Below are 25,848 nucleotides of genomic sequence, written 5' to 3' on the forward strand. Positions count from 1 at the left end.
ACAAAGACACATACGCTTTTATGACGCATACTTTGTTACGGCAGAGTATTTACTTGCAACGAATGAACGAAGAATGAAACGAAATATAATTTTAAATCTAAATTTTTGTGAAATAAAAATCTAGAAGCACATGAATTAATATAAAAAATTAAACCGTTTTGAAGGACATATCATGTTTGTCGCGAACAAAATTATGGAGTAACAGATAAAAACAACAACAAAAGTTTAGGACTATTGTCTCTAACGGCAATCATTCGCCGGATCGAACATTTCATATCATTGGCCTTCACATTCTTATAATTGAATCCAATCCAATTTTTTAACATCTCTTTCAGATTTGATTACACTAATATATATGCATGTATTGTGGTTCATCATATTAAATCCTCTCAACAAACCTGGTTTATATATCGCCGAAATTAGCCGATGCATAAAGACATGTTTATGGTTATAATGTGGATGTAGATCGTTGTAAAGAATGGCAGAATTTGAAGAAGAACAGACGTCGTTAGAGTTTACGCCAACATGGGTTGTTGCAGCAGTTTGTACTGTTATGGTTAGTATTTCGCTAGCTGTCGAGCGGCTACTACACTATGCCGGAAAGGTTTGTTTATTCCTATGTCTATTTTTATTCGTGTACGTTGGCCCAACATGCAAAAGATGTTACATGGTTTCATGCTATGTCTATTTATGTTTAAATTGATTAAATTCAATGTAAGTGTAGTGTAATGTATAGTATACTTGCATTTTGCATCTAAATGCAACATACACCAACATTTTAAAATGCAAAATACACCAACATTTTAAAATGTAACTTTATTGTAATATACATGTTAGCAAGTCGTTGTTCAAATCTTACTAGCAACATATCTTGTTAGGAAACCCGACTAGGTGAGCCCAAACAAGACTAGATAACCCTAAGTTATCAATCCACCTCCAACAAACGGAAATATAGTGAAAAAATTAAAGACTAGCAAGAATGACAAATAACACGGGAATTTAACGTGGTTATATGCAATCGTTTATGATTGCTTTAGTCCACGGCCAACCAAAGAGTGTTCTATTTATATTAATTTCGTGGTGGTTAGTATACAATGAGTTCTAACTAGGAGTATTTATAGGAAACCAAGAACACTTAAGAAAATTTAAGCATGCTTCATGAAATCATCAACTAGCCATCTTGATCCTCTTTACACCCTTGTATTAGCATGATCACAGCTCTAAAACAAGGTGTAAAGTAGCCCACATGCACCTAAAGTGACAACATGGACAATCAAATACGGATCCCATGTGCAAAAGTTGATCAACATGCTGACAGCTCACTTCCAGGTACCAGATGCGCCGCATCTCCAAGTGATGCGCCGCATCACTTGCCAGAAATGCGCCATATCCCTTTAACACGCCGCATCACAAACCTTCGGGCCAAAATGATGCATGGATGCGCCGCATCCATGAGTGATGCGCCGCATCACTCCCTGGAACTTTCTGAATTCAGGTTTCACGCAACCCGAAATCTGCAAAATCCGTGCAACACTTTAACTCACCTTTTGTGGCGACATTTTCAACTTTGTTTAAATGTCTCCACACCTCAACAAATCTCCCACTTGGAGACTTTGAACAAACTCATCCTTCGTTAAACTCGCCTAACAACATCATCATCCCACAATAACAACTTTCATGTTACTAGCTTGGGAAAACAAAACGACAAACAAACAACAACTCTTTGGCTATGACACCTATCTCCTTAGTCTAGGAGATAACGGGTCATTTGAGTCCGCCCCGACCCAATCAACCCCATCGCCCAAGCGACCCACCCGTACACTATAACATCCACCCGATTTAACTTTCCAACATAGAATAAACCCGCCGGTAGATTAAACATGTGGACAATCCCATCAAGGCAACCGTGTGAGAATGCAATCACACCCTTGATCTTCCACATAACCGCCTTAGCTTTCACCATTGGAATACCGACTACATACGCGCGCACGTCTTTTGACAAACCCAATTTTCCACCACTAGCCAACTCCCAATGTACGGATGTTTCTTTAACAGTGACTCTCAAGAAAATCTCTTGTTCATCTTCTTCAGCCGATCGCAACAAAGTTTCCATTGGAGAAGATCTACCTGAAGTAATGAAAGCTCTAGTATAACCAATTCGTCCTGAATCTTCACTAGCTTCGACTTCCCTTGAGCTCCCACTCAAACAAGATCCCTCAATAAACCCAAAAAGCATTAGCATACTAGGAATTTTAACACCACCAAAATCACCTAGCCCTTCTTCAACCATATACTTGGCTCCCCTCTTATACCCGCGAGCAACTACATGACCTCCCTTAAACACCTTCCACCTTTAATCTCTAAATAGGACATGACACTTATCATCATCCAATTGCCCAACCGAGATTAACCTACTCTTGAGCTTTGGAATGAACCTCACGTTCCTCAAGATCCAAGTATGTTTAACCACAAGATCACCAATCCCAGCAACATCAAGTTTACTCCCATTCGCGACTCGAACCTTATCGGAATACGACTTGAAATTCACCATCTCGTTCATGTATGGGGTAGCATGACACGAGGCACCTGAATCTAAAACCCAAGATTCGTCAAGAACATCTTCTTGGCACAACAACGCATCTTCAATCACCATATTCGTTGAACTCCCACCTGACATTAAACTCGGGCACTTAGACTTATAGTGACCGACTTGTTGACAATTCCAACACACCACACTCTTGCCCTTTGACGAACTTCGCGACTTAGCTCTTCCCCGACCAACACTTAGAACCGAACCCGAACTCCTATTTGAATCTTTCCTGCGAATATCTTCGCTAAGAATCAAATCACGGATTCCTTCAAAAGTGAGTTTAGTAGTTCCGGATGAACCACTAACCGCCGTCACTAAACCGGACCAACTATCGGGCAATAAAGATAGTAAAAACAACGCCTCTAGCTCATCATCAAATTTAATATCAACCGATTTCAACCGGGTTAAAATCAAATTAAATTCGTTTACATGATCCGCCGCAGAGGATCCCTCCATCATCTTAGCGTTCACCAATTGCCTAACTAGGAAAACCTTGTTCAAAGCGGATGACTTTTCATACATGTTAGATAAAGCCGCAATCAATCCCGCAGTTGTGGTTTCACCCACAATGTTGTAAGCGACGTTCTTGGCCAAAGAAAGTCGAACAACCCTTAGGGCTTGCCTATCCAACAACTCCCACTCGCCTTGATCCATTCCTTCCGGCTTAACTCCCTTCAAGGGTTGGTAAAGCTTCTTTTGATATAGCATATCTTCCATTTGCATCTTCCAAAAACTAAAGTCAGTTCCATCAAACCGATCGATCTTCATATCACTCTTTTCCGCCATTGTTCCCGAAAACTCGTAAACCCGAGAGCTCTTGATACTACTTGTTAGGAAACCCGACTAGATGAGCCCAAACAAGACTAGATAACCCTAAGTTATCAACCCACTTCCAACAAACGGAAATATAGTGAAAAAATTAAAGACTAGCAAGAATGATAAATAACACGGGAATTTAACGTGGTTATATGCAATCGTTTATGATTGCTTTAGTCCACGGCCAACAAAAGAGTGTTCTATTTGTATTAATTTCGTTGTGGTTAGTATACAATGAGTTCTAACTAGGAGTATTTATAGGAAACCAAGAACACTTAAGAAAATTTAAGCATGCTTCATGAAATCATCAACTAGACATCTTGATCCTCTTTACAACCTTGTATTAGCATGATCACAGCTCTAAAACAAGGTGTAAAGTAGCCCACATGCACCTAAAGTGACAACTTGGACAATCAAATACGGATCCCATGTGCAAAAGTTGATCAACATGCTGACAGCTCACTTCCAGGTACCAGATGCGCCGCATCTCCAAGTGATGTGTCGCATCACTTGCCAGAAATGCGCCATATCCCTTTAACACGCCGCATCACAAACCTTCGGGCCAAAATGATGCATGGATGCGCCGCATCCATGAGTGATGCGCCGCATCACTCCCTGGAACTTTCTGAATTCAGGTTTCACGCAACCCGAAATCTGCAAAATCCGTGCAACACATTAACTCGCCTTTTGTGGCGACATTTCCAACTTTGTTTAAATGTCTCCACACCTCAACATATCTTGCGTTCATCACGGAATGACGGAAAAATGTAAAAAGGGTCACGAGATAACAAGGTTAGGCCGCCTACATTCGATTAAAAATCTTTCCCTTCCTAGGTAGTCTGAACATGAGACTTTCTCCGTTAAAATAATGTACTCGCATTTTTGTTTGATTTTAAATAAGGTAATCGCACCCGAAAGCGGACTTTAACTTACAAATTTGTGTTGAATGTATTGTTCATGTTTCCAGATTAATTTGTGCAGAAATTGAGGAAGGATGGCCGTAAACCACTCTCTCAAGCTTTGCAAAAAGTCAAAGAAGGTAATTGTCTATAGTTTTAGACATGAGTATGGATGTTATTGTAACTTTTATTCGTTTTAAGAAAACACACGTTAACTTTCACCATTCCTGTTTGCTATTATTTTGTTCAATGCCAATTAAAGTGCAGCATAAGTAACAATATATGAATTACATGGTAGTGATGTTGTAATTAGTTTGACTGTCTTTTTGCTGCAGAGTTGATGTTGTTGGGGTTCGTTTCGCTACTATTATCTGTTTGTCAATCAAAAATTGTCAAGATTTGTGTGAACGAAGATATTATTCAACACTTTCTTCCTTGCTCGTTAAAAGACAAAGAGTTGGTTGAATCCGAAGAAGCACCAGTGGGTTATTGTGCTTTAAAGGTAATCAATCTACCCTTGTTGTCATTCATAAATCCTTCTATTTGTCATCCGTGAAATCTTGATTGCATATTACAAGTTATATTTATTACATGAATTTGGATGAATTTTAGCCCATTTCCATTTTCACTAGATTGGTTATATAGAGAATATGATATATGGAAAAGAAAATATGAACTTCATTAATAAATTGTATGCGTACTTATACACTTTACAAATTACGACCGATAGAGTACTATACAACAACTAGAGGTCTAGAGCTACAATATAAGAGAGTTAGCTGAGAAGAATATGACTAAGTATATACACATGTGGTCCGATATAGTCGTTACGATATTGGGCTAATAGGTTATACTTACTAGTTTATTTATTTTTTTAAAGGCATGAGTGCATGACCCAAAGTGTAGCTAGTGGGTATTAAACCTGAGTCTCCTTTGGTTATACTTACTAATTTGACTTGTTTGATAAAGAATGGGTCGAAATCAAATTATGCAGTTCATGTGAGTTGCGAAATTCGATCCACCCATAGATCACACTTCAGTATACATTTTCTGCAACTAGAACTATTGTTCAATTAAATTTTTTTTTTTTTCCTAAATAACTCATACGAAGCCGGATCAAGTTTTAATATATTTTCATTTCTTGTTGACATTTTTTTCTTCCTAGCAGAACAAGGTCCCATTGTTATCACAAGAGGCGCTGCATCATCTTCACATTTTTATTTTCGTACTTGCTATTGTGCACGTCACATTTTCTGTTCTCACAGTTGTATTTGGAGGGGCTAAGGTTAGTTAACGTACGCTCTCGTGCATCAGTTATGATCTATTAACTTGCATATGATGGTTTGTTTGTGTGTTTACAAATTCTTTTCAAAGATTAGATAAGACAATGGAAGCAATGGGAACCAATAATCAAAGAAGATAACCGCGACACTTCAATAGGTAAATCTAATTGTTACTTTATTAGTATAAATTATTATTAACGATCTAGTTTGTTTTTTTTGGTCACTTACCTAACATTAGCTCTTCTTTGATATGTACGGTGATAATTTTCAGCTAATGAGACAGCAGTCACACAAGTTGGAGACGATTTCATCAAGAAAAGCTTCATGGGTCTTGGCAAGCGTTCACATGCTCGAGGTTGGCTGGTAATTAAGTTACAATTTATAAAACTTGGTTTGTGAATTTGAAGTAATTTTTTATTACACGATCGATCAAATTTCTTATAACTCTTTTTTTTTTTTTCTTCTTAAATTCTTATGTCATGATGGATTAAATTTAAAGAAATCTTTCTTCAAGCAATTCTATGGATCAGTCACCCAAGTAGACTACCTTGCTCTACGATTGGGATTTATTATGGTAACTATATCTAAACGTCTCCGTCTTATTTACATTATTCTTTTACTAAGTACGTACATAAATGATTTTCATGATATGGTAGAAACATTGCAGGGGAAATCAGAAATTTAATTTTCACAAGTACATGATGCGGGCCCTTGAAGACGATAGTAGGAAAGTTGTGGGCATAAGGCAAGTGGTTCAGTTACATACCTAGTACTTTCGAAACTAATTAAATGAAAAATGTTATAATAATAATAATAATATAGATATGGATAGTCAATTTTGGTGTATACATATAGTCAATTTTGGTACACAAAGTATGTATTTTTATATTGAGATTTTAGGCTATAAATACTCATGAATGCAAGCATTAAACTTGCACCATTTCTCACACTTACAAAGTGTTTCTTTCTTTCTCTCCATTATCATCTTTGTTCTTACACTTCATTATTAGTATTCTAAATCAAGAATCAAATCACTAAAGGTAGTTATAAGCCTACTGAATTATAACATCAAGAATCAAACCACTAAAGGTAGTTATAAGCCTACTGAATTATAACATCAAGAATCAAACCACTAAAGGTAGTTATAAGCCTACTGAATTATAACACGTTATCAGCACGATAATCTTAATACTAAATATGGTTGGCTCTGCCACCAAAATGATATATGGTCGGTTATACCACCAAAATGATATATGGTCGGTTATACCACCAAAATGATATATGGTCGGTTATACCACCAGAATGATATAGGTCGGTTATACCACCTGGAAAAATATATGGTCGACACTGTCGCCAAATTTTCATTTATGTTTACTAATATTTATATTTTTGTTATATAACATTTATTTATGATTGCTTACACATGGTCGACACTGTCACCTACTTATCATTTATGTTATATTAAATTTATGTTTAATGTTTATATACTTATGAATATAAATTGACTCTAATTTATCATGATGTTTGTTTTAATTTTTGATAATAGAAAATGTCGAATCTGGAAAAGCTTAAATTTACTCCTTTAGAATCAACTGGAAACAACTACATGCCATGGGTTATAAAAGTAAAAATGCATCTTAAATCAATGGGCATTCTTGAAACCATAAATGAAAACAACACTTGTTGTGAAAAAGAACAAGCTACGGCATGTTGCTTTATTCATCAACATATTGATGAATGCTTACAAAATAATTATGTGACTGTAGAAGATCCCCATGTTTTATGGGAAGGTCTCAAAAGCAGATTCAATAATCAAAGAGAAATTTTACTTCCAGCTGCAATGGAACAATGGAGAACATTAAGGTTCCAAGACTTTAAGAAAGTAAATGAATACAGCTCAGCTCTGTATAATACATGTTCACAACTTAAATTCTGTGGACATGAAATTAGTGATGCAGACATGATGGAGAAAACTTTCTCCACAATGAATGCTGCAAACATCACAGTGCAAAGAAATTTGAGAATGCTAAAGTTCAAAACATATCCTGAACTTAATTCATATCTCTTAGTTGCAGAGCAAAATGATGAGCTATTAATGAAAAATCAGCAATCCCGTCCTACTGGTACACTTGCAATCCCTGAAGCAAATACTGCAAATAATTATAAACAGGGACAAGGACGCGGGCAAGGTCGTGGTTATAATAACCATCACCATCATCATGCCAAAAGCCATAACTATGGTAGAAACCATCCTTATGGTAATGGTAATGGGCGTGGACGTGGTCGTGGTCGTGGCCGTGGTGGTCAAAGAAATAGTAATCCACGAAAATATAAATATCAACCACAAAACAAGCCCATTAAACAAGATGTTGAAGAAAATTCTTCTAAAAATTCTGAAGAATCTTGCTACAGATGTGGTAGAATGGGCCACTGGGCTAATACTTGCCGAACATCTAAACATCTTGTTAAGATGTATCAGGATTCGCTGAAAGGTAAAGAAAAGGAAGTAAATTTTGTGGATAATATTGATCCAACAGTCACTGAGAAACCATCTGATTTATATGAAGATTTCTTGAATGTTTAAGTTGTGTGTCTTTTGAAAAATAAACGATTTAATATCGTCTGTCTTTGTCATTATGTTTGCTAAATGTTTCAGTACTATCTATTTGCGTTTAAAATATTGTGTAATATTAATGTACTCACTATTTATTTCTTATATATGAAGTTCAATATGAATTTTGCTGGAATACAACATCAATCAAGTGGTGGAGATCTCTGTATAGCAGACAGTGGAACTACACACACTATACTTAAATCCGAGAAATATTTTATTGATCTAAAACCAACGGAAGGAACTATACATACAATATCAGGACCTGCTAACTTGATAAAAGGGATAGGAAAGGCAAATTTCATACTACCAAATGGTACAAAATTTTTAATAAATGATGCCTTATTTTCTCCCAAGTCAAGCAGAAATTTATTGAGTTTCTCCGACATATACCTTAACGGGTATGATTATCAGTCAGTGACAACAGAAAATGAGAAATATTTAAGTATCACTGACAAGAGTCATGTGGTTGAAAAACTGCCAAGACTTAGTTCTGGATTACATTATACACATATAAATGTACCAGAAATACATATGGTAGTTAACGAAAAATATATTGATCCTGGTGTATTCAGTTTATGGCATAACAGATTAGGCCATCCAGGATCAACAATGATGAAAAGGATTATTGAATGTACTCATGGACATCCACTAAAGGATAGAAAAATCCATCATGATACAATGGTTCCATGTACATCTTGCTCTCTTGGAAAATTGATAACTAGACCCTCACCACTTAAGGTTGAGAAAGAATCACCAATGTTTCTTGAAAGAATTCAAGGTGATATATGTGGACCAATTCATCCACCATGTGGACCATTTAGATATTTCATGGTTCTAATAGACGCATCTAGCAGATGGTCTCATGTTTGTCTGTTATCAAGCCGTAATGTGGCATTTGCAAAATTTCTTGCCCAAATTATTAAATTGAGAGCTCATTTTCCTGATTACACCATTAAAAGGGTGAGACTTGATAATGCTGGTGAATTTACATCTCAAGCATTTAATGACTATTGCATGTCTATAGGAATTGTTGTTGAACATTCTGTTGCTCATGTGCATACACAAAATGGTTTAGCCGAGTCATTGATTAAACGTTTACAGTTAATCGCTAGACCATTGATAATGAGAACAAAACTCTCTGTATCTATATGGGGTCATGCAATTTTACATGCTGCTGCATTGATTCGCATCAGACCAAGTGCAAGTCATAAATATTCCCCCCTACAACTTGCTTTTGGTCAAGAGCCAAATATTTCCCATCTTAGAACATTTGGTTGTGCAGTGTATGTTCCAATTGTGACACCACAACGTACAAAAATGGGTCCTCAAAGGAGGTTGGGAATATATGTTGGATATGAAACATCTTCAATATTAAGGTATATTGAACCTATGACAGGTGACGTTTTTACAGCACGTTTTGCTGATTGTCATTTTAATGAAACATTGTTCCCTAGATTAGGGGGAGAAATGAAAAATAAAGAAAATGATGTTTCATGGTATGAACCTCAATTAAAGTATCTTGATCCTCGCACAAAAGAATGCGAGACAGAAGTTCAAAAGATAATGCATATACAAGAACTTGCAAATCAATTGCCTGATGCATTTACAGATACAAAAACGGTGACAAAATCATATATACCAGCAGTAAATACTCCAGCTCGAATTGAAATTCCAAAAGCTGGCAATAACGTCACTCATGAATCTTTGCCACGTCAGAAACGTGGAAGACCAATTGGTTCAAAGGATAAAAATCCTCGAAAAAGAAAATCAGCTGATAATGAAGTAAAAGAAAGTGTTCAAGAAGAACCACAAATCAGTACTCCTACTGCAGAGGAGATTGATGATGTCAATACAGAAATTGCAATCAATTATGCATATTCAAAAATATTATGGAACCGAAATGAAATGAAAAATCTTGATGAGAAATTTTCATTTAATGTTGCGTATGACATCATGAATAATGATGATGATCCAGAACCAATATCTATGGTTGAATGTCAAAATAGACATGATTGGGCTCAATGGAAAGAAGCAATACGAGCTGAATTAGAATCACTCAATAAAAGAAAGGTTTTCGGATCCATCATTCTCACTCCTAAAGATGTGAAACCTGTAGGATACAGATGGATTTTTGTCCGAAAAAGAAATGAGAAAAATGAAGTTACAAGGTATAAAGCTAGACTTGTAGCTCAAGGTTTTTCTCAAAGACCAGGAATTGATTATGAAGAAACTTATTCCCCTGTTATGGATGCAATTACTTTTAGATACTTAATCAGCCTGGCAGTTTCTAAAAATTTAGAAATGCATCTCATGGATGTTGTGACTGCTTATCTATATGGATCACTTGATAGTGATATATATATGAAGATACCTGAAGGATTTAAGGTACCAGAAGCATCAAATGCAAAACCCAAAGAAATGTATTCGATTAAATTACAAAGATCTTTATATGGGTTAAAACAATCGGGACGTATGTGGTATAACCAATTAAGTGATTACTTGATAAGCAAAGGGTATACAAATAATCTTACTTGCCCTTGTGTTTTCATTAAGAAAACAACATCCGGATATGTGATCATAGCTGTTTATGTTGATGATCTTAACATCATAGGTACAAATAAAGAGATCCATGAAGCCATTCAACTTCTAAAGAAAGAATTTGAAATGAAAGATCTCGGAAAAACCAAGTATTGCCTTGGTTTACAAATTGAGCATATGCCTAATGGTTTACTTGTACATCAAACAACATATACTGAAAAGATTTTGAAACGTTTCAATATGGACAAGGCAAAACCATTAAGTACTCCTATGGTTGTTAGATCACTCAATGTTGAAGCTGATCCATTTCGTCCATGTGAAGATCAAGAAGACATTCTTGGACCAGAAGTACCATATCTTAGTGCAATTGGAGCTCTTATGTATCTTACAAATTGTACAAGACCTGACATTTCTTTTGCAGTTAATTTGTTGGCAAGGTTCAGCTCTGCTCCTACCAAAAGACACTGGAATGGGATCAAACACATATTTCGATACCTTCGAGGAACTACTGATTTAGGATTATTTTATTCTAACGAATCAAAACAAGATTTGGTTGGTTATGCAGATGCAGGTTATTTATCTGATCCACATAAAGCTAAATCTCAAACTGGATATGTATTCCTAAATGGAGGTACTGCAATATCATGGCGTTCTCAAAAACAAACACTTGTTGCTACATCGTCAAATCATGCCGAAGTGATTGCATTACATGAAGCTACTCGAGAATGTTTTTGGTTGAGATCAATGACACAACTCATTACTGATTCTTGTGGACTAGAACGCGATAAAAGTCCAACAACTATCTATGAAGATAATGCAGCTTGCATAGCACAGATGAAAGAAGGGTATATCAAAAGTGACCGAACAAAACACATACCACCTAGATTCTTCTCATACACTCAAAATCTCATTAAGGACAACCAGATTGAAATGAGATATGTGCAATCTAGCAAAAACTCTGCTGATCTTTTCACGAAAGCACTTCCAACTGCTATTTTCAGAACACACGTTCATAACATTGGCATGAGACATGTTCAAAAGATGTAACAGCTGAAGCGATGTCTACTTGAGGGGGAGTCAACTCCATGCTGCACTCTTTTTCCCTTAGCTAAAGTTTTTTCCCACTGGGTTTTCTTTAGCAAGGTTTTTAACGAGACAGTAATTTATAGTTGATCTTCAACAAAATAAAATTGCTATCCAAGGGGGAGTGTTATAATAATAATAATAATATAGATATGGATAGTCAATTTTGGTGTATACATATAGTCAATTTTGGTACACAAAGTATGTATTTTTATATTGAGATTTTAGGCTATAAATACTCATGAATGCAAGCATTAAACTTGCACCATTTCTCACACTTACAAAGTGTTTCTTTCTTTCTCTCCATTATCATCTTTGTTCTTACACTTCATTATTAGTATTCTAAATCAAGAATCAAATCACTAAAGGTAGTTATAAGCCTACTGAATTATAACATCAAGAATCAAACCACTAAAGGTAGTTATAAGCCTACTGAATTATAACATCAAGAATCAAACCACTAAAGGTAGTTATAAGCCTACTGAATTATAACAAAAAACAGCTTGATTTTTTATTTACAATTTTTCTCCTAGGTTGAAACTTTTACAATGTCACCGTCCTCCTAAAATGTTTTAGCATTAATGGTAAAAACTAAAAAGTAACATTTTTTTGACTTGTGAAAGTTAAGAATCAGCTATGCTAATATATGCTTTTATCGGTTGTAGTTGGTATTTGTGGATATGTGTGATCATATTCATGTTGCTGAATATTAACGGTACAGAACTCTTTCTTAAGTTACATTTGAATATTTTCTTTTTTATAATCAAAAAGTCTAGTACCAAAGGGCTACTGGCCTAGCGGTATCAAGAAAACTTAACAACCTTCAATATTGAAGTTGTGAGTTCGAGTCCCGTCGGGAACAAAATGAGTGTGTTTAATGTTCAAAAGAAAAAGAAGCTAAAAGTCTAGTCGTACAAAATAGATGACTTATTCCTCCATTTGATCATCATTTTTCAGCTAAACTTCAATTTTTATGTTCAACTAATAAATGGGTCATTGGGTCTAAATGGGTTGTTGGCTAAAAGTCAGAAAAATAAAGCAAATTTAATCTTATCGGTATGTGCCGAGTCTTATGTATAGTGAATACAGGTTTAACGAGCTATTCAAGTATTATCAGGCATTTTAAAGTCTAGCTTCGGGTCATTACTCATTAGTGATTCTCGTATCTTTGGTTTACATTCAGGTTGGCATACATATTTCTGGATATCGTTTTTTCCTTTGTTTGTAAGTTATCTAACTATATTATGTACATCTTCTTATACTTAAGAACACCTTTTTTTATAATTCTTATTCTTATTATTATTATTATTATTATTATAAACACAAGTTTATGAATTTTTTTTTCAGTTGCTACTTGCTCTGGGAACCAAACTAGAGCACATTATAGTTCAGTTGGCTCATGAGGTTGTCGATAAACAAGTAGCCTTAGATGGTGAACGTGTAGTAAAACCTTCGGACGAGCACTTTTGGTTTCATCGACCAAAGATTGTTCGTCTACTTATACATGTTATCCTCTTCCAGAATGCATTCGAGATTGCGTTCTTCTTTTGGATCTTGGTAAATATTTTCTCTTAATATCGTAACTTAATTTTAGAGGTGGCAAATGTAAGTAAATTATATACGAAACTGATATACATAAACATGTTATCACAAACGTAATAATCAGATTGCTAATAAATAATCAAAATAAGAAAAGGTTGAAACGATATAACCGATATTTGGAGGTTGAACCAGGCTTGTGTTTGACACAATTCCCTTAAACAGATTCGACGTATGTTCCCAGGATACACCGGTCCGAAGCAGCGTACTGCCGGACTTGAACACTTGCCTGAAAAAGAGACCGGAAGCAGGGTGACCGAAGTTGTAGAAGAGGAAGCTCAAAGAGAAGCTAAGGTGTTTGGTATTAGTTTGATGCCACTTTTCTCAATACCAAAGTTTGGTATTTATAGTCCAAACATGACTACATATCCATCTGGATTACAACTAATGATGTCCCACTTAATTGTTATATTTCCAGTTGGGTCAAATGCATCGTAGGCTTCTACTTCGCACTTAAACTAACAACTTTGAGACGCGATATCTCATTCACCATTAACTCGTTTTGGACACGCTTTAGTTCGTTTTAAAGCTCTCATTAGTGGCTACAAAAACCCACTAAATAGTCATTAATATATATCACTTTATTATATATTAATTTGTGTCCAAAAAATTGGTAGAACACACTTTTCCAGCCAAATTTTCCAACAATCCCCCATATGAATGGAGATCGCTTCTTAGTAACAACTATCTTCCGATTAAATTTCAGCGGTTGAATCTTGCATACGATAAGTAGGTGTTACCCTTTGAACTTTCGCTTATGAAACGCACTTAGTCTACTGGCTCTGAGTAGACGGCGATGTCTTTGAACTCGTCTGTCATTTGTGTAGGCGACAATACGCTTCACACAAGACTCTCCCTGACAAAGTCAAGTCCTCATAGTTATGTTCGTTATGGTCATGAACATTAGCCTGGTTCTGCGAGAGCTTATCAAGTATTGTGCCCCAACAATACCCTTCGAAGCGACCCCACTTCTCTCTCACATAGGTGATTCACCACAGCGTGGCTACTGATTAAACACGCATGGTTATTTCAATTGAATCATTAAAAGCCATAGGCTTATCCTCTTACTTGTCACTTTTTGGAATGGACTAGGAAGTCTACTCTTAATTAGTAAACTCTCTTTAAAAAATGTAGGGGTTGCTAGTAGTTTAGTAATTAACTCCCCCACAGTGACTTTCGCCAGTTCATACAAGTAGGTTGTCCTATTGAACTCAGATCTTGGGATCTCCAGTTAACTGAGTTAGGTTTTCCTTCATATAAACTTAGCCTTTCATGGGCTTTAGTCCCATTCCCACACACGACTTACACACTAATTCTCTGCTTAAGCCTTTTGTCAGCGGATCCGCAATATTATCATTTGACTTTACATAGTCAATTGTGATAATTTCTCTAGAGATTGGTTGTCGTACTTTATTATGTCTACGTCGTATATGTCTATTCTTACCATTATACATTGTGCTATGAGCTCTACCAATTGCCGATTGGCTATCACAATGTATACTTGTGGCCGACACCGGCTTAGGCCATTTTGGTATATCTTCAACTAACTGACATAGCCATTCTGCCTCTTCACCAGCTTTGTCTAAAGCGATGAATTCTGATTCCATCGTGGATCTAGCAATAACCATTTGTTTAGACAATTTCCACGATATAGCAGCACCTCCAAGTGTGAATACATATCCACTTGTCGCTCTGGAATCATTTGTATCAGATATCCAGTTTGCATTACAATGACCTTCGATCACTACAGGATATCTGTTATAATGCAGCCCGTAATCCCTAGTGTATCTTAAGTACCGAAGTAACCTTGTCATACACCTCCAGTGAGACGTACTTGGATTACTCGTGTATCTACTTAGCTTGCTTACAGCATATGCTAAGTCGGGTTGAGTACAACTCATTAGATACATTAAGCTGCCAACAATTCTTGAGTACTCTAATTGGTTAACAAGTTCTCCTCTGTTCTTAGCTAGATGTTGACTAGTGTCAATGGGAGTTCTAGCTACATTAGAGTCATTTGCATTGAACTTCTCAAGAATTTTATCCACATAATGGGTTTGACTTAGAACAAGTCCACTTTGGGTTCGTGTGATTTTTATCCCCAATATCACATCTGCCAAACCCATGTCTTTCATGTCAAACTTCGATTTTAACATGTCTTTTGTAGATTTAATCATCTTCTCATTACTACCAGCAATGAGCATATCATCTACATATAGACAAAGGATAACATATCCATCTGGTGTGTCTTTCACATAAACACACTTGTCACATTCATTGATCTTAAATCCTAAATCAAGCATGACATGATCAAACTTCTGGTGCCATTGTTTGGGAGCTTGTTTTAGTCCATACAAGGACTTAACGAGTTTACAAACTTTCCTTTCTTGTCCAGGCGCTTTAAACCCCGCGGGTTGTTCCATGTAAATCTCTTCTTCGAGATTTCCGTTTAGGAAACCGGTTTTCACATCCATTTGATGTACTTCCAAGTTTCTAATGGCGGCAATGGCAAGTACCAACCTGATTGAGGTTATTCGCGTTACCTGCGAATATGTATCAAAGTAATCTAGACCTTCTCGTTGTCTATAACCTTTGATCACCAACATTGCCTTATACTTATCAATGGTACCATCTGGCTTTAACTTCTTCTTGAAGATTCATCGATAACCTAGTGGCTTGCATCCCATCCCGGAGGAAGATCCACTAACTCCCAAGTATGGTTTTGTAAAATAGAATCTATTTTACTTTTAATGGCCTCCTTCCATTGAGGTCCTTCAGAGGAAGACACCGCTTCACGGTAAGTTGTAGGTTCATTTTCAACCATGTAAGTGTGAAAATCAGGACCGAATGATTTTTCTGTAAAGTAGTCACTACTATTTCACATCTTTACTTTAAAGTACTAGTTCACATATTATATAAGCATATTATATTATGGATGACATATTATATTATATAATGTTTCAAAGCTCCGCCACTTAATCAAAGTGGTCATATTATATTCCGATCCATATAATATAATCACACTATATATATATTATAAAACATTCAATGATGGTTCACATAAAGTAAATAGCACCACATAGTATATTTATATATGTGCTGTTAAACAACTTCATGTCGTGAAGTATTATACCCAAGTATAATCCGTTAACAAATCAATTAGTAACATTTACAAAAGTTTAAATATAAACGTTTTGCACCAAAAATATTATGACAATCGATTTGTAGGCAATCTATATCTATATATATTATAAATTAAATCTATATATAGTACGATATCTATATATTAAATCTATATATAGTACAACCACTCCAATTATATATACATGTAGCATAACTACTCCACTCTAGGTTTAATATATAAATATTGTTATAATTTAGTAGGCTTATAACTACCTTTAATGGTTATAAGAACAAAGAGAGAAGAAAGAGAGAAGAAATATTGATATTGATATTTCAAGAGAAATGGTACACCTTAAATGGTTACCATACATGTCTATTTATAGTATAAAATATTACTATGCAAGAAATATAATAATAATAAAATTAACATCCAATCTAGATATTTTATAACACAATCTATATATTTTATAACACTCCCCCTTGAATGACAATTTTATTAGAGAATAACTAGTACTGCCTCGTTAAAAACCTTGCTAAAGAAAACCCATTGGGATAAAACTTTAGCTAAGGGAAAAAGAGTTCAGCATAGAGTTGACTCCCCCTCAAGTAGGCAACGTCTGAGTTGTTACATCTTCTGAACATGCCCCATGTCAATATTATGAACGTGTGTTCTGAAAATAGCAGTTGGCAGTGCTTTGGTATAAAGATCAGCAGAGTTGTTGATTGAACGTATCTCATTTTAATCTGGTTGTCTTTTACGAGATCTTGAGTATATGAGAAGAATCTGAGGTTTTCATCTGAAACTGTATCATCTAAATCTTTTATGTACAAGTTTAGCCCCTGTGATTTGTCTACAGTCTCCTTCATGGTTTGCTCAAACCCTTGTTTCAATTCCTATTCTCTTGTAGTCTTTTCTGAGCCTTACCAACATACCATTCTTTTCCATCAAACTTATGACCGTTAAGATCGTCTATGGTTTTGGCGCCTCATCAACATTTATATTTTGTTCTGTCACTTTTGATACTCTTCTTTCATTTGTATTATGCAAGCTGCATTATCTTCATATATAGTTATTGGTGAAGATAGTTGTTGGTCTTTATAGCGTTCTAGTCCACAAGAATCATTAATGATTTGTGTCATTGATCTCAACCAAACACATTTTCGAGTAGTTTCATATAATACAATCACTTCGTCATGATTTGATGATGTTGCAACAAGTGTTTATTTTAAGAACGCCATGATTTTGTGGTACCTCCATTTAGGAATACATATCGAGTTTGAGATTTATCTTTATGAGGATTTGATGAATAAGCAGTTCCTCAAGGGTATCAAAATATGTGTTTGATCCCGCTCCATTGTCATTTGAGCTGAATCTTGCCAACAAATTAACTGCAAGAGAAATGTCAGGTCTTGTACAATCTATAAGATACATAAGAACCTCAATTGCACTAAAAAAAATGGAACTTCCGATCTGTTAAGATTTTCATGATCTTCGCAGGGATGGAATAGATCAGTGTCAATATTGAGTGATCTAACAACAATGAGTTTGTCTTTAAAAAAATGTTTTAAAATCTTTTCGGTATAAGTTGTTTGATGTACAAGTAAACCATTAGGCATATGCTGAATTTGCAATCCAAGGTAATACTTGGTTTTTTTTTAAGATCTTTCATTTCAAAATAATTCTTTAGAAGTTGAATGATTTCATAGATTTCTTTATTTGTTCATATGATGTTAAGAACATTGACATAAACAACTACGATCTCATATCCGAACATTGTTTTTATAAAACATACGTGCAAAATAAGTTTATATTTATACCCTTTTTTTTTATCAAGTAGTCATTTAATCGGTTATACCACATACGTCCCGTTTGTATAAACCCACTTAGAAATCTTTGTGATTTAATGGAATATATTCCCTTGGGTTTTACATTAGATGCTTATGATACCTTAACCCTTTAGGTATATTCATATATATCACTATTAAGTGATCCATACAGATAAGTAGTAACAACATTCATGAGATGCATTTAAATAACTACCAGGTTGATTAAGTATCTAATAAGTAATTGTATCCATTACAGGAGGATAAGTTTTCCTCCTAATTCATTTCTGGTCTTTGTGGAAAATATTGAGTTACAAGTCTAGTTTTGCCTTGTAACTTCATTTGCACATTTCTTTTTGGATAAAAATTCATTTGTATCCCATACGTTTCACATCTTTAAAAGTGATAACGATTGATCCGAAAACTTTTCTTTTATCGAGCGATTCTAATTCAGCTCGTATTGCTCCTTTCCATTGAGCTCAATCATGTCCATTTTGTATATTCAATGACAGATTTTAGTTCCAGATCATCATCTTTATTCATGATGTCATTGTAACATTATATGAAAATATCTCATAGAGATTTTAATTTCATTTCAGTTCCATAATATTGCATAATTTATCGCAATTTTAGTATTTACATTTATCAATATCCCCTGCAGAAGGAATATTGATTTGTGGTTCTTCTTGAACACTTTCTCTTACCTCATTATCAGCTGATTTTCTTTTTCGAGGATTTTTATCTTCAGAACCAATTGATCTTCCACGTTTGATGCGTGGCAAAGACTCAACAGTGACATTATTGCCAGCTTTTGGAATTTCAGTTCGAGCTGGAGCATTTATCGCTGGTATATATGATTTAGTCACTTTTTTATATCTGTAAATGCATAAAGTAATTAATTTGCAAGTTCTTGCATATGCATTATTTTTGAACTTTCGTTTCACATTCTTTTGTGCGAGTTCAATATACCTTAATTGATGTTCACATCATGAAGCATCATTTTTTTTTTTTTTTCTCCCCCTAATCTAGGGAACAATGTTTTATTAAAATGACAATCAGCAAAACGTGCTGTAAAAACATCACCCATCATGGGTTCAATATATCTTATGATTGAAGATGTTTTATATCCAAAATATATTACCATCTTTCTTTGAAGAACCATTTTATTGTATTGTGGTGATACAATTGGAACATACACTGCATAACCAATGTTCTAAGGTGGAAAATATTTGGCTCTTGGCCAAAATCAAGTATTAAGTGAAAATATTTACGACTTCCACATGGTATAATGCGAATTAATGTCGCAGCATGTAAATTTACATGTCCACATATAAATATTGAGAGATTTGTACTCATTATCAATTGTCTAGTTATTAGCTGTAAGCGTTTATCTATTGATTCAGCTAAACCAATTTTGTGTATGCACATGAGCAACTGGATGTTCAACAACAATCCCTGTAGATATATAATGATCATTAAATGCTTGAGATGTTAACTCACCAGCATTATCAAGTCTCATCCTTTTAATGGTGTAATCAGAATAATGTGTTCTCAATTTAATAATTTGTGGAAGAAACTTTGCAAATGCCATATTACGGCTTGATAACATACAAATATGAGACCATCCTCTAGATGCGTCTATTAGAACCATGAAATATCAAAATGGTTCACATGATGGATGAATTGGTTCATATATCTTACCTTGAATTCTTTCAAGAAACATTTCTTTTTCACAATATACTTTTCATTAATCACCATATGTGCTTTCCATTAATCACCATATGTGTTTTTTTTTTTTTATAAATCACCATATGTGTTTTTTTTTTATCATATATCCTTTTCACCATATACGCTTTTAATCATATGCGCTGTGTTTTTCACCATATGCGCTTTTAATCATATGCGATTTTCATCATATGCGTTGTGCTTTTCATCATATTCGTTTTTTATCATATGCGCTTATCATATGCGATGCGCTTTTTATCATATGCGCTTTTTTATGTGAATAGTAAATTAATTAATTTCGTTTTACTATTCATATGAATTAATTTAGATTTACTATTTTGTTAATTGAGTAATATATATATACATCATATACTTGTGACTCCGAAGGCTTAAATGAATTTGACCATATAGTTATACGTTGTACCTTGCACATTAATTTTCAGTGGAAGCTTTAGATGCATATTATTTTCAGTAGAAGCTTTAGATGCACTTTTTTTTTAATCACCAAATACCACAAACACTTTGTTTGCGTTTGTTCATAGTCATCAATGAAAACCATTTTCTTTAATTTTATTTTATACAATAAAATTAACGCATCATTATTCTTTTCAAAAAAAAAACAATAATCTATTGTTATTGTTCACTTGTGCCATGTTTAACAACAAAGGTCAACAACCTCTGTCTTGTTTGTTGTGGCAACCAAAAACAACCTTTGCTTTTGTTACCGAGAATCCAAGACTAAAAAAACAATTAATTTTCAATTAATCTTTTATCAAAACCATAAATGATTTTGTTGATCTACGTTGATATGGCCATAAAGAATTGACGGCTGACCTACTTTTGTAAGTGTATTTCGGCTATCATCCCGAAAACGCACAACGACCTTTTTTTTTTTATGAACTATTTGTTTCATATCTAGCTTAGGCAATTATTGTGAACATTTGGTCCCTATAAGAGCATTTATTTTTTAGACTTTTAGTTAATTTGTACTTGTTACAATTAGGGATAGCACCCGCGGGTCGTGGATGCGGATCCATTGGATCCATCACCCGTACCCGCGGATTTTTTTTAAGAGACATCCAATTGAACCCTTGTTCGTTGAAACAATTTGACTATATTTTTACTCCCCATTATTAAACGGGCCATTTTGATGCACACTCTTAAAAAAATAATTTATTTTTTAAGTTTTATTATTCAACCTCCTTTTTTCAACGGTCACGTTTTTAACAAAACATTTGACAAGTTTGGAAAAAAGTTTTTTATTGATTATCATCAAAAGTTTTCTATTGTCACTCTACTGGATGGAATTATGGCATACAACCAAAATTGCAACCCAACACTACATAAGAACAAAAAGGTTGTTTTTAATTAACATATGTATATGTGTTAAACTCGGAATAATATTAACTTATTTTAGAAAATTAACATAAGACATGTTGAAACATTTTTGTCACATTTAGCTCATCAAGTCTAATACTTATCATTGATAGATTTTATCACGTCTAGGAGATGTTTACTTTTTTCTTGTATTAAGTCCTACTTTCATTTACCTTTGTTTGAAAAAAAAGTTTTTTTTTTTTACTTTGCTTTCCCCCTTTCTGTAAAACTCATTTAAACACTTTCTTTATTTTTTTTTTAAAAAAAACTTCCTTTTTTTTTACGTTACCCGTAAATTATAAATATATAAAAAAAACTTTTTGTTTAATTTTTTTTTCTAGTTTTTAAAAGGCCACTTGATCAATTTTTTAATTCTTTCACAACACCTGATATCGTGATCGTGACCTTTCACCAAAGCAAGAGATATTCTTGATAAACTAAACACGGACTCGTGTTTGAAATTGTCGGCCACAAAAAAATTCATTTGATAAAAGTATATATTTTTTTTAGTTATAGAAGGAGATCACTTCATTTTCAATACTTCATTTTTGACAAAAAACTATTCCATTTTATCATCCCTTTTTTTTTTCTTACTTTAACTTTTAAGATATACTTTTAATAAAAATACAAACTACTTTTTCTTATTTTAACTTTTAAGATTTACTTTTAATAAAAATACAAACTACTTTTTGTATTTTAACTTTTAAGATTTACTTTTAATAAAAGTACAAACTACTTTTTCTTATTTTAACTTTTAAGATTTACTTTTAATAAAAATACAAACTATTTTTTTATTTTAACTTTTAAAATTATAAATTTAAGAATTAAGAATAAACATTAGTATGCATGAAATAAATAATGATTAATTGCATAAGTAATCAAAATGTTAGATAACATATAAAGACCCCGTCGTATTCGTATTGATCGGAATTAATCTCGACCCATGGTACCGTGTTGTCAAATGACGTGTTGCGTACATAAAGTACCGTGTTGTCAAATGACGTGTTGCGTACAATCATGAGGTCTTATTAACATAAATATAAATGTTAGTGAAGTTAATAAGAGTTAGATTACAGAAAATATAATTCAGGTGGTATAACCGACCATATATAACTTAAATAACATAAATATAAATGTTAGTGAAGTTAGTAAAAGTTAGATTACAGAAATATAATTCAGGTGGTATAACCGACCATATATAACTTAAATAACATAAATATAAATGTTAGTAGTCCAAAATTTGATATATTCGAGTCTGAAAATTATTAATAATTTCATACCTTGATTAGTGATTCGTGATCGTTTGAGATATCTTTTAATTACACTAAGCTTTTCGTGCTGATAACGTGTTATAATTTAGTAGGCTTATAACTACCTTTAATGGTTATAAGAACAAAGAGAGAAAAAAGAGAGAAGAAATATTGATATTGATATTTCAAGAGAAATGGTACACCTTAAATGGTTACCATACATGTCTATTTATAGTATAAAATATTACTATGCAAGAAATATAATAATAATAAAATTAACATCCAATCTAGATATTTTATAATACAATCTATATATTTTATAACAAATATAAATATAATTATATATATACTGAATATAATCAAAACCATATTTATGTTTAGACAGAAGATCAGTAACCATAATAAAACCGAATGAGATTTATAGATAATGGCAACTTTATCATATTATTTTGATTAAATAATTTAAACAATCTGGTGATTATCAAAAACAATTAAATAATTCAATTTATGTGAGACGATTAATCATCATGCAATTTATGATAACACATCATTCGTATGTATAACGGAGTTATTGAAACTGTTTGCCCATAATCACATATGGATATAGCAACAAAAGTATAAACATAATAAGTTCTTATCAAGTGGTTTCGTAAAACATTGATCATGGCAGCGGCTACTATAAAACAACACAGTATATCAGTTTTATACTTTTATATATGCAAACCAAATTATGACAGCACCCTATATCACAACAGTCCTTGTAATCATATCATAGCAATTCAACACTTAATATAACTTCAACGACCGGCACTTCTTATATAATTTAGAAACGTACAGCAACAAAGTCAAATTATATAAGTTCAACAATATGATTATCTATAGCAAGACATGAACAATTAATACAAACAAACGAATTCACTCAGTTTGTTTCACTCACATACAACTTGTTTACTAAAATCCGTTTTAATCATAGATCAGATTTGATTATAAACATAGCAATTTCGTATACGATTCAGTTTAAGATTGTAAGTAAATTATATACGAAACTGATATACATAAACATGTTATCACAAACGTAATAATCCGATTGCTAATAAATAATCAAAATAAGAAAAGGTTGAAACGATATAACCGATATTTGGAGGTTGAACCGGGCTTGTGTTTGACACAATTCCCTTAAACAGATTCGACGTCTGTTCCCAGGGTACACCGGTCCGAAGCAGCGTACTGCCGGACTTGAACACTTGCCTGAAAAAGAGACCGGAAGCAGGGTGACCGAAGTTGTAGAAGAGGAAGCTCAAAGAGAAGCAAGGTGTTTGGTATTAGTTTGATGCCACTTTTCTCAATACCAAAGTTTGGTATTTATAGCCCAAACATGACTACATATCCATCTGGATTACAACTAATGATGTCCCACTTAATTGTTATATTTCCAGTTGGGTCAAATGCATCGTAGGCTTCTACTTCGCACTTAAACTAACAACTTTGAGACGCGATATCTCATTCACCATTAACCCATTTTGGACACGCTTTAGTTCGTTTTAAAGCTCTCATTAGTGGCTACAAAAACCCACTAAATAGTCATTAATATATATCACTTTATTATATATTAATTTGTGTCCAAATAATTGGTGGAATACACTTTTCCAATCAAATTTTCCAACAGCAAACAGAGCGTTGAAAGGATTGAGTAATGGGTCAAAAATGTTAGTGTACTTTACTTTTTCCTATTCTATACATAATAAGTAGTTAATTGTTAATGTATTGTATATAGTTATTAATCTTCTATATTATGAAAATGAAAAATATAGATTTTCTATTGTACAAGATTATTAAGCATTACACTTAACTTCATTAGACAATTTTCGACTGTTTGACCCGTTTGAAGCATCTGACCCACTTTCTTGACAGTCAACTGTTCTGTTTTTCTGTTATCATATAAGACAACCAAATTTACTCAATTGTCATATTAGTGAATTTTGTTGACATTTTATGTCAAGTTAATACCTATAAATAGAAAGACGTTGACACCATCTGTGTGTTCCATCATTAGGTTCAATTTGGTCCAGATTCGTGCATAATGGGAAAAATGGTTTACATTGTTTCAAGACTCATTATTGGGTAAGACTCGCTTTATGAGCTTATTCGCATTATTAGTCAACATTTACTATACCATTGTTTAAGACCCTGTTTCATTTGCTATAAAAATGAGCTAACCAAACACGGCCACATGTCCGTTGGTTTCTTGACTCAACTGCTTTTGAGATTAAAATGTAAAATTTATATGCTAGGTTCTTAATGGTACTTAGTTCTAGTTTATTTTTCTTATTAAATAATTTAAAATTTTAATTATTATAATATCATTATATTATATAGGGTGTTTATACAAGTTATGTGCAGCTATAGTACTCTACCACTTTACGCGCTTGTTACTCAGGTAATTGTTTTTCATTTCCATGTTTGATTTATTGAACTTCCAAGGTCGAATTTTTTTTATTTGAGTTGGCACTATTGAAAGCACCAATTTTTTATTTTTTTATTTTTTTTTATTTTGGGAATTTATTGCGTGAAGTGCAGATGGGTAGTAACTTCAAGAAGTCGATATTTGACGAGCATATACAAGCAGGTCTTATCAGTTGGGCTATAAAAGCCAAGAAAAAGAAGCCTCTTAACATTAAAACCAACAATTCAGACCCACAAGGCTCAGGTGGTGGTGGCCCACATGATGGTCCTGGTGGTGGTGGCGGCCAACATGATGGTCCCGGTGGTGGTGGTGGTGGTGGTGCCGAGCTGCAAGGCATTAGTATTGCTGGAGATTCACTGCAGTCTGCGAATTCGTGAAGCCTAAATATCACATTTTGTAACCAACTTGTGATACAATCCCAGATTATAAAAAATGATCACTGTGAGAATGTAACATGATGTCGATCAGTGGTCGTATTCATGCTTTATGGACGATATGATGTCCTAATGTATGACCTGTTATCGAAATATTATCGAGTGATTATGATCATGATGTGGCTTTAACTAGTAAGTTGAATGGTTAACTAAAATCTGCAAATTGTATTTTTAGTTTTTGTGATTTGCAGTTAGTGAAAGATGTAGGATTAATGTGGAAGGTACAACA

General features: G+C 33.8%; 1 protein-coding gene across 1 annotated transcript; it reads left to right on the top strand.

The window, feature by feature from the left end:
- The first annotated feature begins 478 nt into the window (after positions 1–478).
- On the top strand, positions 479–25,562 carry LOC139899111 (MLO-like protein 1). Its single transcript, XM_071881929.1, has 14 exons — positions 479–604; positions 4,388–4,445; positions 4,641–4,807; positions 5,474–5,590; positions 5,685–5,757; positions 5,875–5,951; positions 6,088–6,162; positions 6,245–6,333; positions 12,489–12,538; positions 13,007–13,047; positions 13,171–13,380; positions 24,775–24,842; positions 25,098–25,158; positions 25,299–25,562. The coding sequence occupies exons 1-14, from the start codon at positions 479–481 to the stop codon at positions 25,560–25,562; spliced, it is 1,476 nt and encodes a 491-aa protein (XP_071738030.1).
- The last annotated feature ends 286 nt before the right edge of the window (positions 25,563–25,848 follow it).

This window comes from Rutidosis leptorrhynchoides, chromosome 3, assembly GCF_046630445.1.
Source record: "Rutidosis leptorrhynchoides isolate AG116_Rl617_1_P2 chromosome 3, CSIRO_AGI_Rlap_v1, whole genome shotgun sequence".
Lineage (NCBI taxonomy): Eukaryota > Viridiplantae > Streptophyta > Magnoliopsida > Asterales > Asteraceae > Rutidosis > Rutidosis leptorrhynchoides.